Source organism: Chelonia mydas, chromosome 11, assembly GCF_015237465.2.
Source record: "Chelonia mydas isolate rCheMyd1 chromosome 11, rCheMyd1.pri.v2, whole genome shotgun sequence".
NCBI classification, from domain to species: Eukaryota; Metazoa; Chordata; order Testudines; family Cheloniidae; genus Chelonia; species Chelonia mydas.
This window is the reverse complement of record NC_051251.2, coordinates 39,707,931-39,723,384: the sequence shown is the minus strand read 5'-3', so window position 1 is coordinate 39,723,384 and position 15,454 is coordinate 39,707,931. Positions and strand designations below refer to the sequence as shown.

The 15,454-nt window shown below is 35.9% G+C and overlaps 1 protein-coding gene across 7 annotated transcripts in view; it reads right to left on the bottom strand.

Moving 5' to 3' along the window:
• The window catches only part of DYNC1I2 (dynein cytoplasmic 1 intermediate chain 2), a 43,010-nt gene that overhangs the window by 7,175 nt on the left and 20,381 nt on the right, over positions 1–15,454 (bottom strand). For all 7 annotated transcript variants that reach the window (XM_043525492.1, XM_043525495.1, XM_043525491.1 and 4 more), the window contains 5 exons: positions 15,053–15,168; positions 2,151–2,240; positions 1,705–1,867; positions 1,509–1,608; positions 839–964 (listed from right to left, as the gene is read on the bottom strand). In XM_043525492.1, coding sequence (XP_043381427.1) covers positions 839–964; positions 1,509–1,608; positions 1,705–1,867; positions 2,151–2,240; positions 15,053–15,168 — 595 coding nt within the window. The remainder of the gene's footprint in view (positions 1–838; positions 965–1,508; positions 1,609–1,704; positions 1,868–2,150; positions 2,241–15,052; positions 15,169–15,454) is intronic.

The window sequence follows — 15,454 nt, the reverse complement described above, 5'->3', positions numbered from 1 at the left end:
TGTCCAAACACACGAAGGTTCACAACTACATGAGCTGAGTGGTTATTTAAAAACCTTGATATTCTTCTGGTCTCAACTTTTACTAAATACAAATAAAAATCACACTCTCCTCATATGCATACTACTAACTTCTAGGAAAGATACAAATCAAATGTAACAGAAATAGAATCCAGTAATAAGACACATTCTGTGGTCATTTTTCAAGGAGAGCAGAAAACTGTTTTGTCACTATAGTATGAAATCATAATATAATTACCTTTGCAATCTATGCCTTGACAGTAATCTGACAGCATCAGATTACAAACTAGTTTTAATTCAACTAAGTGATTTTTCAGAATTATGACATTTTGAAAATAAATGGTTATTGTAGGTTTGGTCAAACAGAAAAGGTTTGCACATTTTTACCTTTCAGTAATCCATTTTAAGACCTGCATCTGTTTTCTACTTGAAGCATGTGTTTTTACTTATCTATTTTTTTTCCAGTTCCTCAGGCTATGTACACTTTATTCAGTGGGCTAAGGTCTAGTTGTACATTCTGCATCATAGTTCCTGAAAAGCCCCTCGTACTGAAGGCATAATTGTCAGTTTTTCTTTTAATAAATGAGATTAAGAAACAGATTTTCAGACATGCAAAATTTCTGACATTCAGAATATTTAAACAGAGGAATCTTTTCAAACTGATGAAGTCTTCAGCCATCAACATCTGTTTGCAAATACATGTGGTTAAAGTACATGCCAACCCAATGAAATCATCATGTTGACAAGTATAAATAAGGCACTTGTCCAAATTAATCAACATAAAATCTTGAGCCTGGTGAGACAGGAACTCACATCATACCTGGCAGTGAAAGACATACTCCGGGGTAGTTTTCTTGTATTTCATATTCCACACAAGAGCCACCCCATCAGGCTCATGAGGGGCATCTTCATTATTGTTGTAGGAGGCTACAAGCAATTCTGGATACTAGTTATAGAGAAATTAATGGAAAAAAATGTTCAAAATAAACAACTGCCTTATGGTCCAGTCAGTCCTAGAATCTTGATTTATACTGGCAAAACTAAGTTTAACCCATGGATAAGTCAGCCCCGTAAACAGAAAATATTGGATTAGCTAATTACCATAGTAAGTATAATTACAAGGGTTTATTCAAAAATAGTGTTAAAATACAAGATAATATTGTGTTCGTTACTTATGTATTATAAATTGTATCCATTTAAAAATATCTTAGGTGAGGCTAGTTTCTTGGAGCTAATACTGTATCTTTATGCCTTGGGCATTTTCTGTTCTATTTATAGATTGCATTTAAAAGAACATTGAGTTAACTTCTGTTACCTCTTTCAAAATATATAAACACAATCACATCCAATTACAGTATGTAAACAGCAGAATGTGTCAGAGCTCTTCTAAGAACTATATGTAAGCCACTGAATGTATGGTTCAAATAAAAGTTGAGTGCACAAAACTTGAGGTATCTGCAAAGGTGACTCAAAGTAAATATTTTTTTTACCTGAGATGACCAGTCCAAACAACTAACAACACGATGCTTTGACCAGCGTTCATCAAAAAACTGTCTGTTTAAGGACAGTTTAGCGCCTGCTTGAATCTCTCTGTAAAGACAGACAAATGGAGGGTACTAATCCAAGATCACGTTTTCAGTTACAAATATAGTAAACACAGTAAAGCACTCAATACTCCCACATTACCCTTCTTTGTCTTCCAGATCTCTTCCACTGTAGTCAAAGAAAATGTTAATCTGCTCAGAAAGAGCTCTTTCTACGATCCTTGTAGAATGGTCAAAGAAACTTAAAAACTCTTCAGAGTGTAAAATTTGCTGTTTTTCCTCTTCTGTAAGCTCATGAGGGGCAGCTGGGGGGGGGAGGGAAAAAAAGGTTGGATTTTCCTAAAGTTCATTCTTATCTGTTAAAACATTTATGAAAAAAAAACCCAAATATTTTTCAAATTAAAAAAACATTTTCATATCCATATATTTTAATAATTTTTACATAGGATTTTAAGTTATTCATATTTTTGTTTACAAAAAGGTGCTAAAAAGTCAAATGTCAGTTTGATTACAAAAACTATTACATTAAAATTCCTAAACATCCTTTTATTTGCAATGCCTAATACTGTGTCCTAAAGCGAGTTGTACCTTCCTCCTCTTCATCATTTTTCAATGTTTTTTCTTCTTCGGGTTCAATTGATGGCTTTGGTACCACTACATCATCTTCATCTTCATCATCTGAAAAGAAATGATACAGCAAAATAGTTAACAGTCCTAGAGAAGCACAGTAAAGTTCCATCCAGTTTCACACAATACAAAAGTAAATACATTTGTGCATATGGAATAGTTTTACATAAATTGATTCAGTTCCTAAAACGTAATCCTTAAAAAGGATAATGTTTGGTTAAAGTGAAGGAATATTAATCAGAACATTATCTACACCACTATTTAGTATACAACAGTCATACCAAATTGCGTAGCTGTGTAAACTGAAACAGAATACATAAGCAATTGTAGAGAATTCACAGTGGAAATCTCTAAATTTACAAGCATTTATCATTCCAGACAGAATATGAAAGTACCACAGTTTTATGTAACATGCTGACACATTAATGCTGCAGAATAAAGAAAATCAAATGTCTAAAATAGCCTACAGAGCTGCTGCTTACTTGTGATCTGAAACCATCAGTGTCTAATGGGTCTTCATATGGCATAAAGATGACTTACATTAGCTTTCAGGTTGCTATTCTGAGAGGCAAATTTTGCTAAAGATAATAGCTGAGAGATTACATTTTCTTTTCTGTCATTCTAAATGCAAGTCTCATTATCTGTATCATGTTTGGCAATGAGAATTTTAAAGCAAAATGTGTTTTCCCTAATTGCAATGAATAACCTAAAATGTTAATGTTCTGGAATACTGACAAGGTTTACAGCACTTTTTACATTACTACATTTTATCCTTTGAATACTGTAAACCAGAAAATAACTTTAAATTACTTAGTGTTGTGGAATATGCATTTCCTGTCTTTTCTTCCTATCCTTTCTAAGGTAAGTTTTTGAAAAGACTATTTTTATTGGTTAAACAGCTATGTCATCTGTCTATAAGGGAATGGCAGCAGGAGTCTACAGCATGCTTCATCACAAGTAACGAGACAGTATTCAACAGGGACTCTACTTGTTTGTCACAGACGTTTCTCTGACCCATGTTTAAAGTTCTCTAACAAAAAACACACACGAGCACACACACAAAAGAGTGGTCAAGGGATGGGAACCAGCTGCCAAGCCATGCTCCCAGCAGCCAGGCCAGCTGACTAGATAGCAACAACCAGATGGTACTGCTGGGATTGTGTGTCTCTGCTATGAGGTGGCAATGGGATGGCACAACATTTTTCTGCCTCACTGCTTCCAATCATGTCTTTCCCCAATGGCAAGCCTGTGCAATTACCAGCACTCCAGGAGGTCCACAGACAAGCCTTTACCCTCTAAACAAAATACAGCTTGTAGGCCATACCAGCTGCCAAACCACACACATAGTGATAGGTTTAGAGAGGTCTGAATGTCTTTTTAACTCCATAGTACAGGCAATAAAAATATAACTGTACCTGCAGGAAAGAAAGCTTTAAGTGACACTGTATAATGCTCACAATAATACAAACTCCAACTTAATCAAAATGATAATGACGTATGCCAATCGTACATTACTTGAAATTGAGCGATTTTTACGTTCTGACAAGTTTACAGAACTAGGATAAATGGCATGAATGATTTCAATATATGCTCATACTTTTGAACCAAATGGTGAAGGTTAAAATCTTTCCTTTCAAGGGCCTCAATCAGCCACAAAGGAAAACAGTAATCACTGTCTTTTCAGCCAGCCCAACCGCATTTGTCAGCCCTTTCTCTGTCAATGCAGCCAGAGCAATCAACCTGCCAAACATTCAGAATGGAAAAACAATCTGAAAATACAGGGTATAATGCACCTGCCAGTGAAAATGGCCATTTCAAGAAAAGCTAGTGATCTCAGTGACCCTGCTGAGGAGGCGGTGGTGCAAAGGGGAAAGAACGCGTAAAAGAATTCTTAGTGATCTCCACTCTCTTGCACATTGACACTTCCTTACAAAGCACGCCAATTACAGCTTTTGTGCTACTTAAAAAAAAGCTTTTTTGCGCAAAATAATCACATGGAGAAACAGAAAGACACTGCTCCTTTTTAGATGGATTCGCATGTACAACTGACTATTAATCTGAAAACTGTATAACTTGTAGCAATTCTAAACAGTACTGTTTAAAGCAAACTGAAATTCTAATGTCCAGTCACTGTGGGTGTGAACACTGATAAATTTATATTTAATAGATATGACTGAGAATAGCAAATTGCAAGACAACTGATGTACAATTTAAATTTAATTATGTAAAAATATTTGTTCCCCAACCAATCTTGCTGCAGTTAACAAAATGCCCTATATTTAGAGACCTGGATTCTGGTCACTCTGGACAGCTACTCTAGCTTTAAATGTAATGAATCAGAAAATGCATCCCAACTTTGCTGCATCACACTGATTTTAAGTACCATTTTCAATGACAGGAGTCAAATTCCTAACAAATGCAGATGGTCAGCTGTTTAGAGCTAAGTGACCTCATAATCTACATATTTTACAGAAAAGATCTTGTAGCAGATTGCTCCTCCCTTTTAATGTTTCAACATAGATGGTGTATATTATAGAGATCCAAATTCCTTCATATTACTCTCAGTATATGTTGTCATCTTATTAGTTACTGCTGCAGCTGAGTCCTAGACATAGTAGAGCAGCAATTATTCCAATACTTTAAGTTATCAGGACTTTTGATGACTCAGTCCTATTTTTAGGTTTACATATGTACAAACATCCCCCTGGCTCATAAGACTTGTAGCCTTAATTCTATTGTGGTTACTTTACATTAAGCAACGCTATTATATATATAAACAAATGGATTAGTAAAGAATCTTGAATTAAAATATAAAAGCTTAGAAAATTAAAACGTTGTATATCAAGTTGTTAACAAAAGAATGGTCCCTACCAAGAGAAACTTACAATCTAAAGACACAACCAGAATCCACTGGAGAACAGAAAGGATCAGAGTTAAGTTTTTAAAATGTCCTTTCCTCTCCTATTCTCCCCTCCCCTCCAACTCGTTTCCCCCCCAATCACCACCTCTTACTTTAACAATAATGGTCCAAGTGTTAAGTGTTCGCAGGGGTTGTGATACAATATGATGAATAGCAACACACACTAAAAAGTATTAAAAGTTCTAATGTTGAAAAACAGTTTACCATTTCTAATGCATTAAGTACTCATTTAAAATCTAAATGCATCACACCAACCCAAAAACGTATGATCTTAGCCTGAATTTTTGCAGAGATGACCTTCTCTACTTCAGCCTCCCCTCTGTTCATTACTGACAACTTTATCTGCTGGGTGTTTACACCATTTAAGTTAGCAATATATCTGATACAATTTCTAGTTTTTTTTAAAAATGCTAACCTTTTTCCCCCAAAAAAGATGAAGATAAAGCAGTTAAAACTTTAAAAACTGCACAGGATCATGAAGACTGGAAATGGGACTGTATGTCACAATTTATTGATGAATATTCATTACAATATTCTAAGTGGTTAACTCCATGTTTTTTCCTGACAGGGGATCTAAGGTTATAAACTAAGCAGTAAAGAGTGCATAAAAGTAGCAGTTACTTTTAAAGTGACAAATCTCTTGTCAATGAATGCTAAAACCAGATTTAATGAACCACTGAATTTTTACTTTGAGTTAACATCAAAATTGTGATGTATTTTGGTCAGATGGAAAGAAAAGCAGTGCTGTAAATTAGTCTGCACCTAGCAGTAACACTATAGAGTGAAGTTCCAGTTGTCTGAGTAATCTGTTGCTGAGTAGGTTAATCAAAGTTAAATCATCTGTGAAATGGGTGGCTTTTGTTAAGATGAAGTTGTCTTCCTATTAAGTTTTCCTTCTGTATTTCATTGTATATTTATAGCATGTACTGGGAACTAAAGGCATATATAAAACTAAACTATTTCTTAAAGAGTACCGTTGGAATATATAAATACTATGTGTGGTGTTGTTTGTATTGCTGTAGCACCCAGAGGCCTTACATGCGGATGTTAAATATAGTTAAAACCTGAGTTAAAATAATCAGTCTTAACCAAATAATATTATCATACAAGTTTTATGCATTTTTTTAAACTAATAATTAAGCAGTTATAAGTCACCAATAACAAATTACAAATACTCAGTGTGGAGCTAATACAGCAATATTGTCTTTAGTTAACAAATAATTACATATGACTTGCACAAATGCACTTTACTGTACAGAGACTGCAAATACATTAATTTTATAATCTACAAGAGTAAGGAATACAATAATTGTAAATTAAGAGGTTCCCAGGTTTTAAGTATATTACACATCAGAAGTGTCCCATCTATGCAATAAATTACTGAAATAAGCCAAGTCCATCTGGTTCTGAGGAAATACATTACTAAATAGTGTCCCAAGCAAAAACTGAGTGTAATTCTATGCTAATTTTCACATTTATACAGATCTTCTGTTGATTTTCATGTTTATAATACTTACCTGTTCACATATACCTTTTTCTCTTTGTGTCTTTCTCCCCAGACTCCTGTATATTATACTTATTAGTGCAATATTCTATTCTACTGCTTATCAGCAATTCACTCATAGGAAATCACTCTGAATTCCCTAACAAACATGAACTGCAAAACATTCAGGGAGTGTGTCAGCCTGGACACTTCCCCCATTTACTTTCTGAATGTAGGGTGAGTTTTTACCTCAACATCAAACTTGTGATGTATTTTGGAGAGATGGAGTGAAAGGCAGTGCTGTAAGTTAGCCTATACCTAGAAATAAATACTAGAATGTGAAGTTCCAGTTGTCTGAGTAATCTGAAAGGAAGATGTTATAAGAGAGATGGTTATAGAGAAAAACTGTCACCTGACTTCTTACTAGACATCCTACGTTCAATCCTCTGCTGTATTGGAGTACCGTTGGCACAAACAACTAAAGGGAAGCCAACATGGTGCTTTGCCATCTTTCCGTCTCCCCAAATCATGGGCCTGTCCAGAGGCTAAACTGGCACAACAACTAAGTCCAGCCTAAAGACTGGACTAACTTTCTCCGGCTACCACTAACAGCCCCTGCATTAAGGTTAAGGTCACTTGAGCACACTGTGCTCCAGATATATGCCCTCTGATGGGAGCGAGGAAAGCCGAAATTGGCTGGCTACCTCAACTATAGATTAGCCAAGGATTCCCTCACAGCAGAGGAATCCTCAGCTGCTCCTTTCAGCTTTACAGTCACTTAGTAATGCTCTGATACAGCACAGTATAGTAGAACCTCAGAGTTACACACACCTTGGGAATGGAGGTTGTTTGTAACTCTGAAATGTTCGTAACTCTGAACAAAACGTTATGGTTGTTATCTCAAAAGTTTACAACTGAACATTGACTTAATATGGCTTTGAAACTTTACTATGCAGACGAAAAATGCTACCTTTAACTATCTTAATTTAAATGAAACAAGCACTGAAACAGTTTCCTAAGCTTGTCAAATCTTTTTCTTTTTAACTTTCCCTTTATTTTTTTTAGTAGTTTACGTTTAACACAGTACTGTACTGCATTTGCCTCTGCTGCTGACTGACTGCATACTTCTGGTTCCAAATGAGGTGTGTGGTTGACCGGTTAGTTCATAACACTTAGGTTCTACTGTATCTAGTTTTAAGAATTTGTTTTATGCCGGTTACGCAGGGTCTAGGCATGTGTACACACACAATTTAAACATTTAACAATAAATGAGCCACATCCTCTCTTTTGTCTAACAGAATCAGTGTTTCTCAAACCCTGGTCCATAAGTGCTTCCATGACAAAGGTGCAACGTGGCATTTAAAACAAGAGGTGGGCCTCCTATCCCAGAAAGCATCCATTAACAATGAGCCAGTGTTTAAGCAGAATTCCCTTGGATGCCTATTCCTGTTTGGATTACACATGAATCATATCAAGTCTTTGTCAGGTGTCCCTGGTATTAAAATTCTTTCATGATCAAATTTGCTGACACCATAAAAATTGATGGGTAGCAAATCACAAGAGGACAGCCCAAAACTATAAAATGACCCAGACAGATTAGATCAGTGCAGTGGCAATTATAGGCAATGGGCAGATTTAGTACAAAGGAATGAATGAATTCAATACTCTACATTATGGAAAGGTAACAAAAACAAAATAAGGAGAGAATGTTACCAAGACAACACACTTGTTGCATTGGAACAAGTTTATTTTCATCTCATCTCCTTTATGTTGTTCTAATACTACTTTAGGTTATCAATCATTATAGCTACTGCATAGGTGTGGGATTAGCACGGGGGGGGGAAGACCGTCCATAAGAGAAGATCTGGCTGAAGAAACAGTCCACAAATATGAAAAAATTGTGAATTACTGCAATAACAGTCTAAAATGTGCTTTTTTATTATCTTTTAAAAAATGTATATTTGATTTATTTGACCTACATCATAAAGCTGGATTAGTTTTTGACCACCACAGGAAGGCTACTCTAGCACCAAGGTCCCGGACTGAGCAAATTCAAGAACATTAAGGCCCTCCATTGAGAATGTCTGGCTGCCTCTCCCCAATGGTTATCTATTATTTGTATTACCATAGCACCAAGGACTCCTACCATGGATCAGGACCCCACTGTGTTAGGTGCTATGTTCGCTTCCATCTGGTTTTTGCTCACTTCTTCTAGACTATACTCTTTACATAGAGACTAGGAGTACTTTGTGGACGCACAAAATCTTCAAGTGGTAGGTGCAACCTGAAGAAAGATTTAGTAAAACTTCCTTTATAAGTCTGTTTTGTACTCTGGAATTCTGCTTATGTTTTAGCATTTATTGAATTTACTTCATTTTAGGATCAAGAATTAAGAAAAGAAGGTACTCTGCTGTGTTGCTCGGAGCATGTATGAAAAACTGTGGCAAAACATTCATTAATGAATCTCTTAAAAGACTATTCATTTCATCCTAGTCACAAAATTGAGAAAATACATGTTGAGAGGTATGCTTATATTATTCTAGTGTGTCAGATGAAAAGCAAAAGAGAACAATTTCCAATCTCTCCAAGACACTGAGTTTCTCATCACTATTTTAAGGAACTCAGAGGTCATAATACAGCTATACAACAATAGGTGAACAATTGTCAAGCCTTCCATTACCTGCAGCTACAACACATCCGGCTTGGATGCAGTCACGTTTCATAAACATAGGCCTCCTATAACAGAAGTGAGATAGATGAGGCCAGCTAGTGCTTGGAGGAAAGACTTTCAAGAAAAATGGAACATGGTCAAAAAAGTCATGATTCAGTATGTGACACTTTTCCATCTGAATCAGTACTGGACCAAGTGCGGGGGCATGACATAAGGAGGCACTGTACTGACTTGCAGATGAGATGTAAAGTCAAGATCCTCATTTAGCCCCTATATCTTAGAACAATAACTACCGAACTGGAATTGTCGACCTACCTAAATCCTCCTATAGGATAGGGTCGTCTTAATTTCTGGTCTTAATTTCCATACTGGGCAGTGTTCAGAGAAGTTCTGCCTTTTCGACCTATTTCACTGAGGGATAAATGATCTGTACAATTTCAAGTTTGATGTTCAAATGAAAGACACTAATTATTATTAAAACTCAGGTCAACCATTTTATCAACCTTCACACCCCACCAGCGTGCTTAAAGAGGAGAAACGAGGCTTCAGCCATTCTGAAAGGACCTGAGATTGTAAGTCATCCACAGAAAAGGTATGCGACTTCAAATTATATGTACAAACAAGAACCACTGGCCAAAACACATGATAAAACACTTACAGCTAAAAAATACAGACACCATGCTGTATACGTAGTACATAGACAAGTACAGAGAATAAGGCTGAATGAACTGTCTCTGGTTGCTAGACTTTCACAACCTTTCCTGCCAAAGTCAAGCACCTAGGGAAGAGCTGGGGGAGTCCAGTAAGGCTGCCTCTTTCCTCTTTTTTGGGGTGAGGAGGAGGCATGGGGCAGCAGAGGGTTTGAGAGAAAGGAAACATGTTAAATGGAGTTCCAAAATTGTTTTAAACTACACTTTTTAGGATGTCACAATTGAGAAACACTGTGTCCAATTCACCCACACATTTTATAGAAAAAAACTGACCTCCGCTCTGGATCTAACCTGCTAATTTTCATTTGTGGATTTTTGAGGAACTGCCAAAATTAGGATTATAAATGGAAATTCAGTTGCAACCCTAACTCTGAAGTGACTGCCTCTGACTGTATAGTCAGATCTTCTAATACAGACATAGTTTGAGTATACAGATGAAGGAGATTCCAATACACATTCTCATCATCATGGTTCCCTGTATACAGAACATTTTGTTAGTCTATGTAATATCAAGTTACCCTATGTTAAACAGAACAAGCTTCAAGTATACGTCTTATAGTCTTGCTACTTAGTTTATACACTATGAACTAGAAATTCCATAACTAAATACCGCCTAGAGATTAAATGTGATAATTGAAAAGATATACATGAACTAAAGGTGCTCCGCTCTCACCGAACTCACACAAATCATGCGTACATATTTGCTTGTATCCTCTTAGATATTTTAGATAGAAAAAACTATGACCATAGCATCCCACATTTCAAGACTCCAGTTTGCTGTGGCAATTTCACTTTCTGACTGTAGTATTATTTGTAGTCCCCATATTAAAGAGGCGGGAGCATAATTCCCGGTTATTTATTAAAGATGTATTTGGAAAGAAGTCGTATGAAAAAGACATTCAGGCTTCAAAGCAAATTTATCAGTCCCATTTCTTAATACAAGTGTCAAGTCACATTTGAGAGATGCACATACACAATACCAGTAGATTTAACAATACAATTAAAGCAGTAGTTCTCAAGCGAACAGGAAGCAAGGAACTTTTAAGTTTGCTTGCACCCACCCATCCTAGTTTATCGTGTCCAAGGGAGGGTTCTGGTAATCACCAGTGGGAGGCAGACAGTTCACAGTCACTTTCCTGAACTAAAGCTCTTTAACTACAGCATATCTGTTGAGAGTAACACTAACAAGGATCATGCAATCCCAGGCAATTTCACACACAGCAGGCATTGTAAGTAAAGCACTTCAGCACACAACCCATGTGCTAACTCTCCACCTTCCAGTGAGAATCTGAAAAAAGGAAGAAAATGAGAGGGGGTGGGGAAAAAGAGGCAAAGCAAAAGAGAAAGACTAACATGGAAGGAAGAAAGACGGAAGACAATGAGAACTTTGGTAGCTCACTTGCTTTTTTGAAATAGTTATATGGGTTATTACAGTTTATAGGTAAAATTGCCTTGATAGATTAAAAGTAACATGGGGCAATTTTTCCCCTGGAACTGTGGTCTACTCCCTGGGACTATGTTCCATGAGCCAGAAGCTATTTGGAAATAATGAGACAAAATGGGTGAGGTAATATCTTGCATTGGACCAACTTCTGTTGGAGAGAGAGATGAGCTTTCAAGCTTACACAGACCTGAGGAAGTTCTCTGTGTAAGCTTGAAAGCTCATCTCTCTCTCCAACAGAAGTTGGTCCAATGCAAGATATTACCTCGCCCACCTTGTGTCTCTAATATCCCAGGACCAACACGGCTACAACACTGCATATCACAATAGAAATAATGAAACCACCAAGAATCTCACATTTAATATTTGCAGTCTTTCCATTAGGAAATGCTGTTTTCCAAAAGTATGGACTTTCCCAAAGTTGCATGAAAAGGGAGCCTGATGTAGAAGGTGTCAACACAGAAGTTATTTCTGTCACCAAAAACACATTTAAATGAATATTGTCAATTTAAATACACTTTTGTCCAATATTTTTACCTACTATTTTTATATATAAACAAAATTAGTATAGCTGAAAGGTTACAGAAAAGATTTTTTTTTCTATTTGTTTACTCTGCATACAGTCAGGTTTCACTGTTTGTGTGGATCTCATAGCAATAGGGAAGAGAAAAACATCTGTAAAAATTGAAGAGTGACTATAAAACCACCAAAACATGCAGAGGAATTAAGGGGCAGTTGTAGCACTTGAAACTATTTTAAGTCAGTTTTAAATTCACTACATTTCAAGATAGCATTCTTCCTTTAGAATGTTTCAAGTTTAATCTTTGAAAAACCTGAACTGCCTTTTTCTAGACTATATTAGAAGGTAACCAGTTGTACTTTCAATGCATGTTCCATCACACTGTCTCATTCAGAGGTCTAGTTATACAAATGGATGGAAGGAGCAGTATTGCATAGTTATGCTACAGGGAGCTTCCTAGGCAAAGAAGTGGTTATTTTCAGGAAAGTCAATGAGGGTACAGAATTTGAGAGTTAACTCATCTTTAATCCTCTAAAAATGTATGTTACGGGACTTAAGATGGATTTTCAGGTTTAACTTTGAGTTCAATGTATCCAGTTCCCCTTTTATCACTTAAGTTGCCAGTTTTAACACACCCCTCCCCGCCCAAATTTCTAAAATAAAATTGTATACAAATCACTCTGAAATACTAAAGCTTGTTTGAGCACAGGTAACCAGAAAATCATGAATTCTAATCCAAGCTCATGGTTTTGGAGGCAAGAGAGAATAGAATAAATTACTTAACCTCTGACTCAATCTCCCCATCTATAAAATAGGAATATCTACTTACTGCTTGAACATCTTATGAGGATTATTAGTAAAATACTTGGATGAAGAATGCAATCCAAGAGATAAAATTTTATCTGTTCATTAATTTTCCCTCATCCTATGCAAAATTTGCAGCAACACCATGTTAAAGAGAGACACACTCAACCCTTAGCAGACTTAGTTTTAGAACTCTCAAAAAAGTAAACTCTCCTACATACAGTTTCTGCATAAACTCCTATTTTTTTTTCAGACAAGAAGATTCCTTAAGGAAAAGTTGTTCCATCACTGAAAAATTCTGAGATGCCACCCAGGTGTGATCACACCAAAACAGTGAATTACATGATGCCAGGAGAGCAGAGGAGAGTTTGAAACACTGACAGCAGACACCATGCCCAACGCAATACACGTAGAATGTGAATGCACACCTATACGGCTCTTGCTACTGTAAGCTCTTAGAGGCAGATTGAGATGACCTCATAAATAAAGAACAGTTAAAGTGGAAATCAGCATTTTCATGAACTGGTGAGTTCCTGAAGAACAATGTGATTCCTCTGATGTCACTACTGATGTACCCTTGAAAAACAAGCATTCAGCTTCCATTTTTGCCAGTGCTCCAAGTAGAAGCCACCATTCAAAAACTGAAAAGAAACTACAGAAAAGCCTTTGAACTTGTAAGTATTTTTAAAAACCCTCACATATGAAGGGATAGAAAGCTTGTTCACAAAAGAATGGTTTTGCCTATGATCTGTAGGCAATATATTGAATATTCAATAAATACGTTTCATTGAAGTATTAGTACATATTTCAGTTTGTCAGATAAATAAAAATAAATACTAGGTCTATATATATTTTTGTGGGGAAATAAAACAAACCATTTAAATACAGGGAAAAAAATCCTCTTCTACTCTAGTTTATCAAGTTTAGAAACCTGCCCTCTTAGGTGTTTGGAACGTATATTGGATTCCCTTACATGAGGCAAAAAGGGGGGAAAAGAAAGAAAAGCTCTTTTTCAACAGAGAGGTAGTAGTACTGTGACTTGCTTTTTCTCATTTCTCTTCTATAGAGGTGTGCTTCTAATATAAGTGGCTTCAACATAAACCACTGCCAAATATTTAAAAAGTACTGATGCAAGCTAGAGTGCTATACATTCTGCATCAAACCTTTTCAGACAATATGCTTGTGATTCTTAAATGAAAAGATTTAAGAACTAAATCCTGTAAAATATAAATTTAACAGAATAAATGAACACATTGCCCATAGCTTTTATCTATATTTGAGAAGATGCCAGAAAATTAAACACAAACCCCACCAAAGCTAGGAAATACAAAATTGGAAGTTGAAATTCTAGGCCCTCAATTTATGTTCTCATAGTGAGCTTCTCATCAGAGATCAGGTAGGAAGTCACACTGAAAAATTCAGTGTTTTTGTGATATGAACTAAGGACTAGGCAAAGACCAAATATTGTCATTTGTGATCGAATTCCCAGGTCTCTAAAGGTTAACAGCAAGTGAATTAACCCACTGAATCGTCTTTAAAAAAATCTCTTTCCTGCAAAGACAGCGAGTTACAACTGGAGCTTTAACTTAGAAATTTCCAACTCTTTTCAGTTTGTGCCGTAAGCTGAGTCAAATATGTGATTAGCATATGCAACTCCTATTCTCAATGGAATTTTGATCAATGATTAATGGCAGCCTGTGTCCCAACACATAAAAATCAATTTATAAAAATAAGAGTCTTTGAGAGTGGCATTTTTCCATCAACTGCTAGTGATGCCACTCTCAAAGACTCTTATTTTTATAAATTGATTTTTATGTGTTGGGACACAGGCTGCCATTAATCATTGATCAAAATTCCATTGATGAGAATAGGAGTTGCATATGCTAATCACATATTTGACTCTTAGATTAAGAACACATAAGCCTTCAAATAAACTGATTTTGTTACCTTAATGTGCATGGAACACATTCTACATTGCTTAAACATCAGCAAGTCTACAAATAAATGTAGTAAATCTTCTAGAAAACTGTGTATTTGGGAGAGGAAAATACGAGTGCTTAATAGGTTTCCTTTAATTAATTACAAGATGCAGGATGACATTCTTTAAAAAGATGTGTGTGGACTCAAGACATTACCAGTCATCTCTCAGATCAATTTACACTTAACCATGTCCAGCTCTGAAACACTATTTATTTTGTAAAATATAAAACATCAAATAGAAATGACTGATCTCCATCTGTCCTTCTAGAATAGTCTTGGTACATTTTAATAACCAGAAAAAATACATGTAATAGTAGTATAAGTTAACATTCACCTTCCTTTGGTTGAGTCATAACTGGTGTTTGAGTCTCCTTCGTGTATGTAACAATTTCTCGAGGAGGAAAGTCAACTTGTGTAATTTTAGCCATTCCAAGTTTAATAGGTCCACGTCTAAATAAAATGAACAGAGACATCAGAACAATTGATATTTTTAATACAATCATGATTAAGTTATAAGGCGTTTCAGATTGCAAGGCATCATCTCACTCCACACTCTAAAAATCAAGTTTAAATCCAAAGGATGCTATCATCTGAAAAATGCTATATATGTTAGTGATATGCTATCTTTATTTTTTAAAAGGTGTCTGGCTTATACACACAGTCTAGAAGAAAAAGAAAAAAGGCAAAGATATCTGGATTTCTTGACTTCACACGAAGTGTTTTTCAAGGCTTGCTA